Here is a 16,737-nt window from a genome sequence, read left to right as displayed (position 1 = left end):
ATTGGATGAACATTTGTTTCCTTGATAAAAGGATTGCATGTGTTGACAAGCTGAGAAAGCATTCTAGGCTAAATCCTGCACTGAGCCATTAGAATCTGGATGCGAGAAAAAGCTCGACATATACCGTCCATGTAAGGATAGTATCTATTCATGTAGTCATGTTATGCACTGTTCAGCACGGAAAATGCCGATTTTTTACATCGTGTGGAGGTGCAGCTGCAGTAAGACAAAAGCTGCAGCCACTTACATTGCACGCGGTGGCCTGTAGGCAGCAAGGGCCAGGGCCGGGGGCCCCCCTCAAAGGCCACCTCCTTGTAGGACCCATAGGCAACTGCAACACTCTTCACTGGGTGCACAGCCTGCACGGGAGGACAGCAAACCATATGCTTAAAACAAAACAAGGGGAAGTCAAAGATTGATGGCTGATTTCAATGACAGGTTCAGAGCCCTTATTAAACACTTTTTGCTGCTCCTGTCAAAACGACTGCTTACGTGGCAGATCAAAAACTGCTGCCAGGTCAGGGACATGGCACACAGCACTCGAGACTGCACAAAATCCAGCTGGGTGGACTGTAACTCCAGAATACTCGGCAAGTTTTGTGAGGCACTTTTGCTGGCACTTTTCACGATAGGGTCGTGCCACTCCGGGCGACACTATCAGCCGTGGAGGCAAAGTGGACGTGAAAGTGTGGCTGGCTTCGCTGAGGCGATGCTGGTGGGGGCCGCATTAACCGACGTGACATGCAGTCGAAAGAAACAAGTTTTCCTTCTGTAGCAGTGTGTGCTTTTGTTGCTGGGACTTTCCAGTGGGTTCGGATTAAGCGAAAAGCCTAATTAACAGAGGTCAAATTAATGGGATTCGACTGTATCTTGCTGGTTCGAATTAATGTACCCAACGGGCACTAAATGCTATTTTTGCAAGTCTGCACTACAGTGCTGCTGTTTCCTTTTCTGGGATGCACTTTTTCAATGCGCATCCTTTATTGTCAACAGTGCAATTAACTGTGTTAGAGCCTCAAGGCCACCGATACTGACCTGCAGGGGCTCGTAGCAGCCAAGCAGCAAGGTGGATTGCAACGTCCCGTAGCTCAGTTTCAGGCGCGCGTGCCCAGCAGCCTGGCACTGCACCCGAACACTCGTGCAGCCACGCCCTACAGGTGGACCTCCTCGCACCACGTCTGCACCACCCAACGAGCACGACAGTCAGCATCTGGCGAGACACCGACTTCCTACAATACTACTGCCACAAACATCCGGCACCGTTGTGTGTTGAAGAAAAGTCGTGGAGGTAAATCAGAAACAATTACCAAGAGAGCATCCCAAAAAACAAAGTGAAAAGATGCAATTTTTACTAAAAGTACCAAGAGGAGAAAAAAAAGAATATAAAATATAAAAAATATGTGCCTTGCTCCTGGCTTGCAACGTCTGTAAGATTGACTGTTCCAAGAAAAAAATTAAACAGATTTGATGGCTTCAATTTTATCCATATTGATGCCCATACTGCATGGGCAAGCCAAGGCTTCACAGGTGTGACAAAGGGTTTGCACCTATGGTGCAGGGAGCATTTGTTTTTCGACCCTTTGCAGCTAGCGCTTGGTTTCTTCATTTCTGCATTCTTTAGGCTCTTGAAGCAATGACTGTCAGATTTGAGAACATTCACTAACTTTCTTTTGCTGAATTATTGTGCCTGATCAGCTTCCCTCTGTAAGCAAGTTGGCCTAATCATGTACCTTGCACTGACGCTGGAGCCTCTGCATGCATACTGCAGTATATCATAGCACAGAATAATGACATATGCATAGACTGTGTTCCCACAGTAAGATATCAAACCTGTCTAGACACTGTCGAAATCCATGATATTAGGGTAAACCAGTAAAATAAGTTCAGGGCAGCATCGCCACCTCTTTTCTGTTTTTGAATCTTCTATGGTTTACCAAGCTGGCTCTCGCAGTAAGAGTGACCAATTGGCTAGTCAATAAGTGAAACATACTAATATTCTTCTTTACTGTCCTTGTTAAGCACACTAAGAAAACTGCACAGAGCAAAGAGGAGCAAAGAGAAGCAATGCAAGCAATGCAAACAGCTGGTGCCTCACTCCTAACCAAACGAATGAAACCACGGGTGCCAGCGGCAGCCTACCTGGCATAGGTTTGAGAATTCCCTTGTCCAGAACTTCAATGGCAAGTGGCACCTGGCTGCAGTTGTCAAACATCCTCAGCTTTTGGTTCTCGGCTGCATTGAAAATGGCCAAGCGGGCAATGTCGTACAGGAAGGAGAGTCATGACCAACCAACCTTTCACTAATTCACGGCCTGGTGCAGGGGTCTCAAACATGCAGCCAATGTGCAACGTGCAGTCTGCAGGCCTAAAGGAGTGCGTCGCTGCATGATGAACATCGCGGACAAAAGGACAAAATGAAGGAAAACCTTTGTGCTGTCCTGTCTGTGCTGTTCACCATGCTAATTACAAGCCAGCGAGCTCAATTTCGTACTCTCGAACATGTTACTGGTCTTGTTTAAACTTGCAAATAGGAACTAACAAGCTTAAATGTTCAAGCCTGCAAGTTTAAATGTTTAAACCTGCAAATCTGTAGAACAGTTGGCTGTGATCCGCATGGCCAGGCCTGTGAGTGTTCATCTCCCTTCCTCACTAATTCGTTCTGACCTCAGCTATCTCTAGCTCAACTTGCCCAAACATGCCAATGTGCAGTCAGCAGGCTATGTGCCATGTACAAAGCCCAATGCCTGGCATGAGCTCTAGGTCAAGCAGAGGAGTCATATATCCACAGATGGCCCATCGAACTCCAGACACTCCCCTTCTTCTAACTTTTCTAAGCGTCCCACAACTCCTATTCTTCTGAGCACAAAGATGGGGCTCATGACTGGCTACGTGCAATGTAGAAAATCAGATTCTGAATGCAACTGTGATACATTCCCGGCCTAGCACATTACAGATCCAAAAGCAAGCTGTTCCTCTCACTGATGCACTGGTAGCATGAGTAGATTTCCACTTCCATGTCAGTGAATGAGGCACAGCCTCGTACAGCTGAAACGAATAATTTGGTCAGCAGTTTGTTCTGCACTTGTCCTAATACGCTTTCTTGGTTGTTCGATTTTCACTGATACTGTTTTAGTAATGCCTCCCTTATTGATTGCGCCAAATGGTGCCTGTAAGATATGTTCAATTAAACACAAATACAGTCAAATGCCTTTACACCGAGGTACTTGGACCTTCAAAATCCTTTGTTATACAGGTCACTTCATTGCAAAAATTATGCATCGTACCACTCACAATGAACCAAGCTTAGCACGTTAAAATAAAAGAAAATGTTTATTTAACATGTATTCAAGAGCGATTTAGTTAAATAAATTGCAATTTTTTTGTGCACGCTACGTCTGACGAAATTTGCTACTGCAACCGACTTTACTGCACCGAGGTTCATGGCATGTTTCATGGCAGACTATGGCAGCGACGAAAGGTCAACGCTGCAGATCGTCAGGTGCTGCTATTGCATCCTTTGCCATAAAAATTCTTGGTTCACTTTCAAGCTCTTTATCACTGCTGCCTCCACAGACACTCGCATCTTCTTTCGCTGACAACAGCGCATTCATCAAGTGCATCGTTAGCGCTGCCATTAGTGCTATCGAGCAGAGCACAGCTCAGTGCTGGCACCGCTGCATGGAATTTGTTGTAAAGCAACAGATCAGGCATCAAGCTATCTAAGTTGATTCGTTGTAGTGGTCTTCGTTGTACAGCTGCACACAATGTGTATGAAGGGTAAGAATTCGGCCGGAACATAATCAACCCTTCATTAACAGGTCACTTCATTGAGAAGGTGTTCATTGTAAGAGCATCAGACTATGCAAGAAAACCTCGTTCATACATTTTGGAAAAAAAAAAAACTCCAGAAAAATATGTACTAACCGTGAGAACGTACAAGCCAAAGTGACAAAAAGATTCCACAGAATCAAATGTTTTTGACATCTATGTAATACGAAACATTACACAAATCGTAGCAGTACGAGACACAGACATGCCAAGTTGATGGAGCTTGAGCAGCCCCCAGGCGTGTGTTGTCATTTTCCTTTTGCACATTGTTTCAACACAGCGGCAGGAAACCAAAATGAAATCGAACAGGTGGGCAAGGCTGGAATATGATGCCGGCAGAGTGATACGATGCCATCAGAGAATACAATGTCACCACAGCTTCCTTCGTAGTGCATTTGAGTTACCACCTATTGCGTACAGTACGCATCGAACGGCACTACGCCAGATGCACTGTGAAGCATAGGTGGAGATGCTTACCGTAATAGGATTGGCGGCTCTAGCTGTGAATGCAACATGCAATGACCCGCGAGGAGATTTGCTGGCACTGGACAAGGAAACTGGGTGCATGCCGGCATATCCATGTGACACAGGTGGATGAGTACTGCGGGAAGCTGCAGTGATGGGTACCTACTGCTCTCAATCACATGCGCCTCACGGCTTTTCTTGTTCACATGGGATCTAGTAGCTGGAAAACGTATCATACGATCGCAATTTGGTGATGTACAAAACCGGTGCCGAACGATTGTTTTCTGGGAACGTACTGACTGCTGGAAAGGAAGCAAAGCTGTATTGGGTTGTTTTCTTGCGTTCAGGATCACAAACGTTGGCGCGCCTGTAAATCGTGCAAAACTGGATCGCACCAACCAGGTTCTACAATAAGTGAATAAACAAATTCACACTCACGATCACGACCATGCATAGCAATGGCCACCTTCAGGTCGCCGGCGGGTAGCTCCGCCTCGAGCGCAGGAGCACCATGGGCCTCCAGCTCGACGACAGGGACGATTAATATCCGCACAGTAGCAGGGGTGAAGTGGCTGTCGCGTGCCACAAGGTGTACCTGGCCAGGACCTCCCCGAGTTATCACTGTAGCTGATGGTCCCAAAGTGGGGCCCTCAATCGTGGCCCACGCCGGTGCTTCTTGGTCGAGCTGCCATCGCACGGCCGCTCCCGTGCCTTCGTAGGCGTGTGCTTCTACAGTGTACACTGGCTGCTCCTCGGGCTCCCAGAGCAGCCAAACTTCGTCGGGTTGCACTACGAGCCGGTCTTGGATGGACACTGACTGCTCTCCCACTGCCGTGGCTGGTGACAGCGACCCGTCCTGGGAGTCAGAATTATAAGGTTAACCCTTTGAGGATCGAATTTTTTCCGCAATAACTGTGGCACTGAGGCCAATTTTTCAGATTTCAGTGATGGGAAATGATTGGAAATTTATGAATATACAGCAAAAATTTATTGCAAGCAATATTTTGGTCTGAAAAATGCTTTACTTGCACCAATAGTACACCTGCAAATGCTGTACAGTAAGAGATTGAGAAGAATGGCTAGTAAAATTTTTGGCTATTGAGGTGTCACAAAAACACGTTTCACCAGAAGAAACTTATCAGAAATGAGTCGGAAAAACAACCGCATGTGGCCATACTAAAATCACGACTGCAGACACCCCAGAGTATAGGAATATGGGAACAGCAACTCAAGGCAAAGAAGAAAACATGCATTGTGCTAGTGGAAACGTAATATTGGCGGTAGTAAAAAGCCATACCATCGCCTCCATGCAAGCCTTAGAGGTAGCAGACGACGCCCGCACAACCATGCGATCGAGCACTTGGAGGTAAACAAGCGCGAGTTGAGCACACAAGTGAGAAGAAACCCAATTTCAAATGACTTTAGGCGACTCCATAAAGATAGCAGCACCTCTTAACAACCAGTGGTGCCGAACATGGGTGAAATATCAAACATGAGATTGGCACCGTAAATGAACGTCGAAATTCCTGAAAGGGTTAAACATCCCAAAGCAATATACGAGCTATGAAGGACACCGTAGTAAGAGGGCTACAGATTAATTTTGACCACCTGGTATTCTTTAATGCATAGAGCCACTTTGGATTCATTTGGAACTAGAGCTTTTACACACCCAGTGCACATTAGACAAGCAATTTTTGCATTCATTCATTCACAGAACTTTATTAGAGTCCTGAAGCCCGGTCTTTTGAGACCGAGGCCGGCCGCGTCCACGTCGGCACCGCCAGGCCGAGCCTTATGGCACCGTCGTGGACCCTCTGGACTGCCCGTAGTTGACCTTGATATGAAGAGCTTGATATCATCTTGTGCCAATAAAGCCATTTTTCTTCGGGGTCGGCGTGAGTCGCGGGACAGCCTGACAGCATGTGTCCGATGTCAATGATGCCATCAACATGTTACATTCTTTCCTAATTTCTCGTTCGGGGTTAATTTTATGAATGAAATACCCTCATCAAAACGTGGCTGCCATGGCTGGGATTGAACTCGTGATCTCGAGCTCTACAACGCAACGCGCTAGCCACTGAGCACCAGTGGCGGGTCGTGGTGAGCAGCAGGGTGCCATCCTTATCGAGTCACAGCAGCAGGTTCAAGTTTGGAACCAAAGCATCACTTTATGTGGGTATGCCAGCAGCATTACAAAATTTCAGAGAGGAAATAAGGTACCCTGTTCAAGTTCCTCTTCCGCCCTGCACAACTCACCGGTTGCCGGCAACCCACCAGCTCTGCCCGAATCACAGTGCGGCCGGACAGAGCGGTGCGCACCAAGTGAAGTGTGCCGTTTTCCGTGGAGTAGTCCACCTTGAAATAGTCTGGTGAGAAGTGCACATCCACATTGAGACCCTGCAAGAAAAGCAAAAAGAAAGATGTTGTTTCAGTGATTACAATCGAAACTGATGACAGGTCAAGAATGACAGGACAAATGCCCTTCGGAGGAAGCCGGTATTTATCCGCAAGATAAGTCCCTGTTGCCCATCCGTCCCATCACAGAATGAGCAGATGTGCGCCTGCATCTGTTTGTCGCACGCCAGCCGATCATCGTCGCTCATTTGTGTGGTGTTGGGCACTCTTTCACAGCTGTCATGCAACTGCAGCACTCCCAGCTGGGTGACAACCGCACCACATTCAGGACGAGCAGCTTGTCATCTGGTATCATGCCATTCACAAGTGTATATTCACGTAAGCTACTCAGCACTTAAATTGTGTTGTCATCTGGCCAATTTCCCAGCAGCAGAGCTGGTTCTTCCCTCGCAGTGTCGGCTGCTAGTTTTTCAGTTCTGCCTAACTCGGCACATCACAAACTGCACCACAAATGTGCTGAACCTGAATGCAATGTTTTCCAGTGGAACGAAACTAAAACCAGAACGAAAAACATGTCGTTCCGACACCCCCGTTCATAGCACATTTCCATTAAACCTTTACTGACGGCCCGTATAAATACCCCCAGACATTTTATTTCTACCTGAATATGCAAAACACATTGAGAATAAGCATGATCAACGAAAATCAAGATGTCTTGCAGAAACTTTTTCTGAAATAGGGGGGAGCCACCAGGCAGAGAACTGGAAGTAGGTTTCACCCCAAGCCACCTACAGCTTCACTTGAAATTTGTAGACAGCTCTCATCAGGTCTAACCCATAGGTGCATATTTAATTTGTGTGTCACATGTGTGACGCCACTGCAGCCGGAGATCTTGCACTGGTCTGTCTCCTCTGGCCATGATCTCGAAAGAAAGCGAGTCGCGTGCCAAACCTCTTCCTTGTCCTGTGTTCCTGCTCTAGAGCAACAAATAATGCCTGCTGCCTGTCCTTCAATATTGGCTGAAGACATTCAGCCAGAAACCTTGTACTCAATACCAAAACTCAGCAAGAAAAAACCACTTCTTCTGGTACGTGTGTTGCCAGCAGGCAACACTCGTCAATAAAGGGTTGAACATTAAACATAATTTTTCCTATGGTTTTTCTGGCTTCGTTGTCCGACTCTTGTATGGCTGCGACCAAAAAGAAAAAAAAAGTCAGGCCCTTTGGATCTCCTTATTCTCATTCATCGAACGAGATTAAGGAGATCAAAGCAGAGATGTACATTTTACATCGTTTTGCATGTTTGTTCAGACATTTTTCTGATGTCCCAAAGCTAACTTGTTTTTTTTTTTTTTTTCAATGCTTTGCCGTGAAAGCGAGACAGCCTACTCTGTAGCATTATTCTCCTCTTGACCCTCCTTCTAAATAAAACACCTCCGGAGACTAGTCAAGCTACAGACTAAAAAAAAAAAAGTTAAGTTCTGCCATTTTATGTGCCAAAACTACGATATGATTATCGGGCACAGTACAGCCAGCAGGGAACAGTTGTGGCAGCCTACCTCACTGGCGTGGATCTGATGATGCTGCTCATCAAAAAGCTGCACCTGCACCCAGTACCAGGCATGACGCTCCAGCATCCAGGCATCTCCTGGGGTCACAGAGAAGCCTGCAAAGTATAGTACAGGTGTGTGGAGTGTAAGAGGTGCTTGCAACGCCCTGGATGGACCAACTGTTGCCCAACATTGAGTACAACAAGGTGCAGCACGCGACACAAGCTTGGGTGGTTTTACTGGTTGCCGTCTCCAATGTCTTAATTTCAAGCCTGTTCATACCAAACTAAAGAGAAATGCCTACCAGTTCCATATTTGTACCACGAACACGACAGACTAATACAACAGGAACCACTTTGTTAATTTGTTTACTGTAAGCCCTACCTTAAGGTGGGCCCTAGCAGAAGTGGCATTTGGAAATGCAACTTGTAAAGAAGCTTACAGCAATGAAACATGTAGTATACTTGCAATCCAATGCAGTACATAGTAGTAGCACAGCTATAACTGCTTTTGGTATAGTTAAAACACACTTTCTAGAGCTTTCCAAGAATATTTTGTTGAATCTATTCTGAAATATCTTCAAAAACCAAATGCTGAAGAAAGAATGGAGTCAAATGAACATGCCACAGCGATGATGCTGCCAGCCTGCACTCACATTGTACTAATCTATTGCAGCCCCTAGTCCGGCAATTAACAGTTTTAGTTTAACGTTACCCTGAAAGCGAGGTTGAGGCAAGTAGCGTTACCATTCTGCAAACAAGCTTTGCAGAAAGGGAGTTTTAGCATAGCGTGATAGCATTGTTTACACCCCAGAAACGCTATTCAATTACGCTAACTTTTGCATACATGGTCCACATTAGTGATATTTACCTATTCCCCTAGCATTGTATGTGCATGCACGCAAAAAGCCTAAGAAACAGTGCATTGATATCCAGGAGCGCGTCACATTTGTACTTTCAATGCCTGCCAATCCACGACGAAATCAGTACAAGCCTCCCATCCATGGCCTCCGAGATCACCTCTATCGGAGGCCCTGTGCTGTCGCACCTAGCTCTCAACCTCACCGATAGGTGGCACTACCATCCAAAAAGTTTGTCTTGTTAGGCTTAGAAGCGTTCAAAATGAGAAGCAATCTAAAAACTTCACAAAATTATCCACAATACTTTGTCGTTAAAGCGGCCTGTAACTAAGCAGAAGGTGTTCTAGACTAAATTGCACGAGCAAATTTAATTCTACAGCAGCAACACCAAATTCATTCATAGCGGGCGGCCAGGACCACTGCTATGTTGCCAAGCTACTTATGGGAACTACACAGAGCCGGTAACGTTAAATCTGGAAAATGGCGTGCATACTCTATGCATTATGGGTCGTTTCGCGTTCTGCGAACGCACATTATGATCCCGCTATTTTGCTAAGCTCACTATTATGCTAAACACACTAAACTGTGCAATGTCATTCCAAGCCGCACTGGCTGTTTGCACTATTTCTTTACTAATTATATGCATACTATGGCCCGTCTACACTGACATGTGGTTCTTTCATGCCTCCTCATTGTCACATGCACTTAGTTTTTGCTATAAATTTCTTTTTGCATTCATTTGTTTTTATCCACTGTGTGCCTTGTGATGCCAGACCACTACGCATGTGCAAGCTGTGTTAGATTGTATATATATTCATACATTTCATTACAATGTTATTGAAAGCCAGCGCTTCAGCTTGTCTCATTCATCATCTGCTTGCACTGTTCAATTCAATACGAATCACCGACATGCATAATCATACATTACGTTACCTAAAAAACACTGCACAAGTTTTTTTGTTTTTTTTTTACATTGTCTTCATTGAAGTGTGGCCACGATGGCCTGCAATCACACGCACAACCTTGTGCTCAGTAGTACGCCATAGCCACCAAGCCATGATGGCCCCGCTGCTAAAAACAATAGCCTCCACGACACAAATGCCAGTGGCGTCAATGCTATTTCTTGTTTCTAAAGCTGCCTATTTTGACAGGAACAAGCAAGTTTCCTCACGCAAGTAGCTCGGTCTGACGACGTGCACCTCAGCAGTAGGCTGACGGCCATCCACGGACAAATCTGGAAGCTGCTGTTAAGGAGTCATGACTGGCCGAGAAAGTTGTGCAAGGTCGGGGAAGGGGTGAGGAGATACAAGTTGCCAGATGAGCGTCAGCTGCTTAAAACAGCGCTAACAAGCAATCTCTTTTTTACTAGACAGAGGAAATTTGCACTACACGAAGGCATACATCTGCAGTCCAGATAACATAATAGTATTGAAGCGCAGGAAGTTGACCCAGCTGCTTCAAATGAACAACGAAAAATGTTTCTTAAAGAAAAACAAGCAGAAATGAGATCACTGCAGCCCTGTGCATGGCACACAAAAAACCATCTGCACCATACAGAGTGACCGTAGTTACACGAATATGACACGGGATTTATTTTGAAATTCATGGTCTCAGAACATGCCTCTCAGTGTATTCGGGTTTATAACACGAAGACAGCTTCTTTTTTTTTTTTTTTCTTGATGTGATAAATATGTCAGCACTCGCCCTTTCACGTTAATTTGCGACAGCATTTCGCAGCAACAATGTAAAATGCCCTCCAGCCATCCTCTATTAAGCATTGTTTTCTGTTTCTGTAGCAACAATTCCTGTTTGCACAGCGATTTTTACTAAGATATATTTTTATGTTTCTCAGAGACCGAAAGCCCCATCGCATTATATTCGTGGTCAAATTATTTACATGCAAATACAGCAGTCACACAACCTTCTATAAAAAGGTTGTAAAAAAAACCAAAATCATGCAGTTTAACATCCCAAAGCAAACACGGTTTACAAGATGTCTTATACTCCAGTCAGATGAGCAAATTTGGCGACACTTTGAGCAAGTGAACTCCGCCTTTAGTGTCACTCGCATGCTGTCAGACTGAAAGGTTAAGTGACACTTGCTGTGAAGTACACTTGCCAGCGAGTGAGTTCAACAAATTCACTTCACTGTGCTGATGTGCGTAGCCTCGATAGCAGTGCTTCAAGAATGTACAAATAAACGCTCACGGCAGAGTCAGCACTAATTCTAAGATCACATTTTTGTGGTTTCAAATGTTATGAGCGTCTTTACGACATCAGTGAAGCTAAAATAACCTTGAAACGCTTAATTTCGGTGGAATCCGCCATTTTGACTCTTTGGATTTTGGTTACATTCCGTGCTTGCATTGACTCAAAGCAAATAGATGTGTTAACGACATAATGATATTCTTATTTCTTATAGAGAACTTCTTGTAATTACGCATTTGTTTTTGTAATAAAAAGAGCAGTCATTTCTAAAACACAAAATGCCAAGAATCCCATCAAGCTCTACTTCTATATCGTCATTGTAATCAATGCCAAATGACACTTCGTTTTACCATCTAGCATCATACCACCAAAATGACACTCAGCGAGGCAAAGTGCACTCGGCTCAAAGAAAGGAAAGGCATGCAAAAAAAATGGCGATTATAGCTTAAGGACAACATACACGCCAAAAGGTGCATAGTTTTCTTAGAGTGTGCAGGAGGAGAGTGCAGCATTTTAGCAGCAAAGGATACGTGCATTGGTCAGCAGCAGCTGTGTTTGACCCAGCCTTTGGGCCAACACGCACAGACCTCTAAGTCGTGCTACCCGGCTGTCCTCAATACGTTGGGTGTATCGGTCCGATGGGGCCACAGCTGCAAACATGCACACATGTTCCATTCATTATGCCAGCAAGCACACCAATGATCGACTCAGACATAGTACACCACTCAATTTCGCAGCAGGTCATCTCAACGTTACGTTAATTGCAAAATACATCATTCTTTTTTTTTTTGTATGCTAATGTTATGCATACATTCTTTTATTTTCTGTCTTTGTCAGTAACTTTTTCACTGGATTATAACTGTTATCCAGTTATCAATCACTACAGCACATGCCTACTGTATGAAACATTTGTTGAATGCTATCGCTCCTTCTAGCGAACAAGACCTGTTCAATCAGATAGTACGCGCAATGTGAATAGTGTTGTACATTCTCGAATATACCGTATTTACTCGCATAATGATCGCACCCCTGAATTTTGTCGTCAAAATTCGATTTTTCTTTCTTTCCCGTGTAATGATCGCACCTCGAACTTGTTGCAGCGATATGTCGTGTGTCACGTCTAGCTAATGATGATCCCGCTTACCATCTGTCGAATGCTCTCAAATGCTACGCGAACGACTCTTGAAGACATACCAAGCAGACTGCACGCACCAAACATTCCTAAGCAGATGCCCAATTTCATTCCTTTCATTGTTTTTCGCATTTCCATGAAAAAAAAAAGAAAGCTACAACCAAACTTGCCTTGGCTTTATTACTTGTAGGCTTCATAATGATTTTGCCCAACAACAACAAAAAAGGCGCCCTTTGATTCTTCTCGTCTGCACTCGTGAGCACGCAACAAATCGCAAGCGGCCACTATAGTGGCCACGTTTACTCTAATACGTTAGAAGTGTACCCTATTCATACACCAACGCTTGTAACACAGCTAAGATATTCGTGACAAGTATGACAAGTATGTTGCAACAAGCCTGGGGCTGCAAAAAGCATCCGGATAAAATGTGCACAGGGCAGTTGGCAGAGCCCCTGAAAAAAGTGTGCATCTGCTAAAACCCATCGGGAACATCACACACTGCGGCAAATCTGCCGAGTGCCTGGCTACATTTATATTGGGGCCTGGAAGGGTGTCATTCGCATTGCATAATTGACGGTTCTCTTTAGTTAGCTTCGTAGCAACAGAGCTGTGTTATGCGGTGAAGGATACACAAAATACTGCAGTGAAGCATATTAAAATTGGAAAATCGCCACTGTCAAGGAACATTGTACGTGACCCTTAGGTATATGCATGCATGCGCCATCCCTGGTCACAGTATGAGCGCCAAGATGTCTAATAATTGTATTGGTGCAGAGCTGTTTCTGACGTTGCTGTGGCGATATGTGACCTTCCTCATTGTTACGTTTTCTCAGCTGTTACAGCTTTTTTTCAGTCCCCTGAAAAACATATCAACTGGGTTCTTACAGTACACACTAACAGGAAACTGCAATTGCACGACAAAAAGTGATCATGGTATGCACTAACTAGACTCTACACACCACTACGTCTTTAGTGGTCAGCATATCAGGCTCTATGAAGACATTGTCAGGGATTCGTTATAACTATGTTTTAACCATTATACAGTCTATGCTCGTTACAACGTACCCACGTACAACAGACTTTCAGATCTAACGGACCATATTTCAACTTTAGTTTGCTCTACCCATATTATTACTGCAACAAAGTTCGCTTTTAACGGGCCACACCACAAGGGACTATTGGCTACAGCAGACAAAATTATCAACAATTTTTGTCAAAATCTGGCGTATAAAACGGACTTTTGCTGTGTCTACACGGGCTGACAACTGACTTGATAGGGTCAGCCAACGATCGCGATAGGGAGGAAGGAGGGGCGGAAGCGCTCAGTCTTCTTTTCACATGCGAGACATGAGGGGGGGGAGGTAGCGAGTGGGGGTTCTACTCCGGCAGCTGCAGTTTATGGCATGGTCACGTGGGTAAACCCACGGGTGCAATATATTGAAAGCGATCTGCAATGTGGGCAAAGTGCACTCGGTGCCGGTAGCTTCGTATTTGATGTGCTTTCGTTGTTCGCACTGAAGTGACAGACAGCACGAAGGTCAATTAGCTCGCTGCTGCTACCGCGCTTCCTCACTCCCAACGTTTTGACAGCAACTTTCCGTGGTCATCGAGAGAGATGTGTTTATGTTTACCTGTGCACGCTTGACACCGTGTTCGTTAATTTAGTTATTAAGCGAATGTTTACAACATTATACGGCCAATAAAACTATTATCCTTACTTCGCATAACTGTGTACTAATTTGCTATCGCAATCGATGCTTCGCCTCTTGAGTAAAACTGCTACTCTATTTTTTTTTCTCTCTCTCTTAACTTTGGACGTTTGTCACTCACTCTTTGCAATAACTTTGTTACGCATCGTGAACAAAGTTTCGTAAGTGGGGCGTTTCAGATATCATGAACTTCGGATAAAAGGGAACCTTTTTGTCGAATTATCAGGGTCCGTTGTAACGAGAGTCGATTGTACTAGTATGTTTTCAGTGGGCATGTATCAACTAGGTTTAACTGTAAAGGGTTACATTCTTAACTCATAGTTCTGGCAGTGTCTGGTTTTACATCGTCGCTATAACATAAAACTCTATTTTGGCACTGACGGCTTGGTGGGCGCCCCTGCATGAGTCGCTGCAGCCGGAAACAGGCCTGGCAGCCAGGGAGCAGGTACACAGCCAAGGGGTCAAGCTGCACGCTGTCCACCACTCGGAGCTCAAGATCTTGGGTTGCCAAGTGCTTGTATGCTGTGTGCATGGGGCGCACTGACAGTCGCGCCGTGCCCGCTGCCCTGCCCTCCAGAAGCACCGCCCAGCCACGGTAGCCCCTCAACTCCCACAAGAGAAGTCCAGGGCTCGGCAGTTCGTATGGCCACTCAGACACGGGCACAAACCTGAATGAAGTGAAACTCTCATCACTACGAGATTCCCGTCAATAGATGAGTGAACATGTAGTGAAAAACGTGTGATAAAGTTGCATTTAGATTCCTAGCGGTAGACTAGTTAAATTATGTGGTTTTACATGCCAAAACCACTTTCTGATTATGAGGCACGCCGTAGTGGGAACTCCGGAAATTTGGACCACCTGGGGTTCTTTAGCGTGCACCTAAATCTAAGTACACGGGTGTTTTCACATTTTGGCCCCGTTCAAGAGCGGCCGCCGTGGCCGGGATTCGATCCCGCAACCTCGTGCTCAGCAGCGCACCCCCATAGCCACTAAGCAACCACGGTGGGTAGCGGTAGACTAGTTGACATATATAATGTAAGATGTATGGGAGACAGTACACATGTATGGAACATATCTAAGTTAATTGCATGCATCAGAAAAAATTAGTAGTGAATACGACCTAAAATGGAGGAAAGGAGGTCATAATAACAAGTAATATATGAAAATTTGCTGCTGTTTTACTTCTGTGGGTGGACTTGTCCCCTGGGCTGTGCGAAGACTTGGGAATTCTTGACATACCATGCACATTGTGGCATACGCCATACTCACCAAATAGAATGGTCATGCCATAATGTAGGATAAAGGGTGTGGTCACAACGGAAATGAAAGTGAAACTGACGCTAGAAGCACATTCAGTGAACAAAGTCCATGGTCCCAAATCAATGCATCGGCTATGAGATTCCATAACGGCAAGGTGCCCAGACCAAATTAGAACCCCTAGGGTTCTTTAACATGCTGTTCTGCCTCCACCGGAACACAACTACCATGGCTGGCATTCAAACCCATATCCTTGCGCACAACGGCAGAACACCATATCCACTGAGCTAACATGGCTGGTATAACACAAACAACTATGAAAGAAAGTTGCCTGAGTTGATACGCTGAATATGGCACAGAACGAACAGAAGGTCGTAAAGAAGTCAACAGGGCACAGCACTAATTGTGGGCTAAAAAGAATGAATGCACAACAGACTTGGCAACGTGGCCTGGGCCATAGCCTCCCATATGTTTTCGGTGCCCGTGGAATCACTCCAGTCGTGCCGTTCAACCTCCTTACCTTGCCTTCTCGCATTTTTATTCTGGACTGACAGTGCCTTCTGTAGAGGAGATATCAAAGCATCTGTGAGCCGTGGTGAGTGTGTAGAAAAGGCCCATGTGCGCATATGGAGGCCTACTAAAATCTTACAAAAGCTTTTTGCCTGGATAAAGTAGAGGCTTAGGATAAAGAATAAAATCAGTATAAAGTGACTCTTGTATGTAAAGTAAAAAGGCACTTTCATATGTGACATTGATAACTAGCATGTCCTTTAGAGCAATCTCCTATGCTTGTTCATTTCTTGTACACATTGTTTTGCAGAAGACAATTTGCAGTGCACTATTCTTGCCAGTGCAAATGTTACTGGTGCCTAGATTCAGTAAAGCAATAGAATCTGTGCAGATAGAAGCAGGCACCACGCTATAGCATCGGCTATTCTGTACTGGCACTGCTGATTGGTGGCAAACGGTGGAACTAGGCACAACAGCTGGCACCCTGTGCTTTTTGGACTGATGGGTGGACATGAAAATATATAGGAGGCTATGTCTGTACATACTACCGCTGTCATGCATTCGTTCAGGAGATGGGGACACTGATACACCAAGAACTTTGCGAGGCACGTGAGAAGTGTATTATGGCAAAACTGCATTCTGGACTACTTGGTTATGCCTTGTTTTTACTTCTGTCATCCTATTCCTGCATTCTGAATTCTCTAAAGTCCTTCATGGACACATTTAAAATGAATCAAACATAGTAGCATCACTATGGGTGAAGCTATCAAAGCCTCCATTGGCAAGTTTTTGAGGGCATGCATTTCAGCCTCACTCATCCCTGTGGCACCATCATCAAGTACATCCTCAAATTCGCCAAGTCAAA

General features: G+C 45.0%; 1 protein-coding gene across 1 annotated transcript in view; it reads right to left on the bottom strand.

Moving 5' to 3' along the window:
* The window catches only part of LOC126539055 (nuclear pore membrane glycoprotein 210-like), a 64,751-nt gene that overhangs the window by 38,044 nt on the left and 9,970 nt on the right, over positions 1 to 16,737 (bottom strand). Inside the window, exons 5-13 of the mRNA XM_050185767.3 lie at positions 14,486 to 14,772; positions 11,794 to 11,913; positions 10,227 to 10,289; positions 8,206 to 8,312; positions 6,549 to 6,689; positions 4,731 to 5,148; positions 2,140 to 2,232; positions 1,036 to 1,178; positions 248 to 359 (exon numbers count right to left, since the gene is read on the bottom strand). Of these exons, the coding sequence (XP_050041724.2) occupies positions 248 to 359; positions 1,036 to 1,178; positions 2,140 to 2,232; positions 4,731 to 5,148; positions 6,549 to 6,689; positions 8,206 to 8,312; positions 10,227 to 10,289; positions 11,794 to 11,913; positions 14,486 to 14,772 (1,484 nt within the window). The remainder of the gene's footprint in view (positions 1 to 247; positions 360 to 1,035; positions 1,179 to 2,139; positions 2,233 to 4,730; positions 5,149 to 6,548; positions 6,690 to 8,205; positions 8,313 to 10,226; positions 10,290 to 11,793; positions 11,914 to 14,485; positions 14,773 to 16,737) is intronic.

This window comes from Dermacentor andersoni, chromosome 11, assembly GCF_023375885.2.
Source record: "Dermacentor andersoni chromosome 11, qqDerAnde1_hic_scaffold, whole genome shotgun sequence".
NCBI classification, from domain to species: Eukaryota; Metazoa; Arthropoda; class Arachnida; order Ixodida; family Ixodidae; genus Dermacentor; species Dermacentor andersoni.
This window is presented reverse-complemented; position numbering and strand designations above follow the sequence as displayed.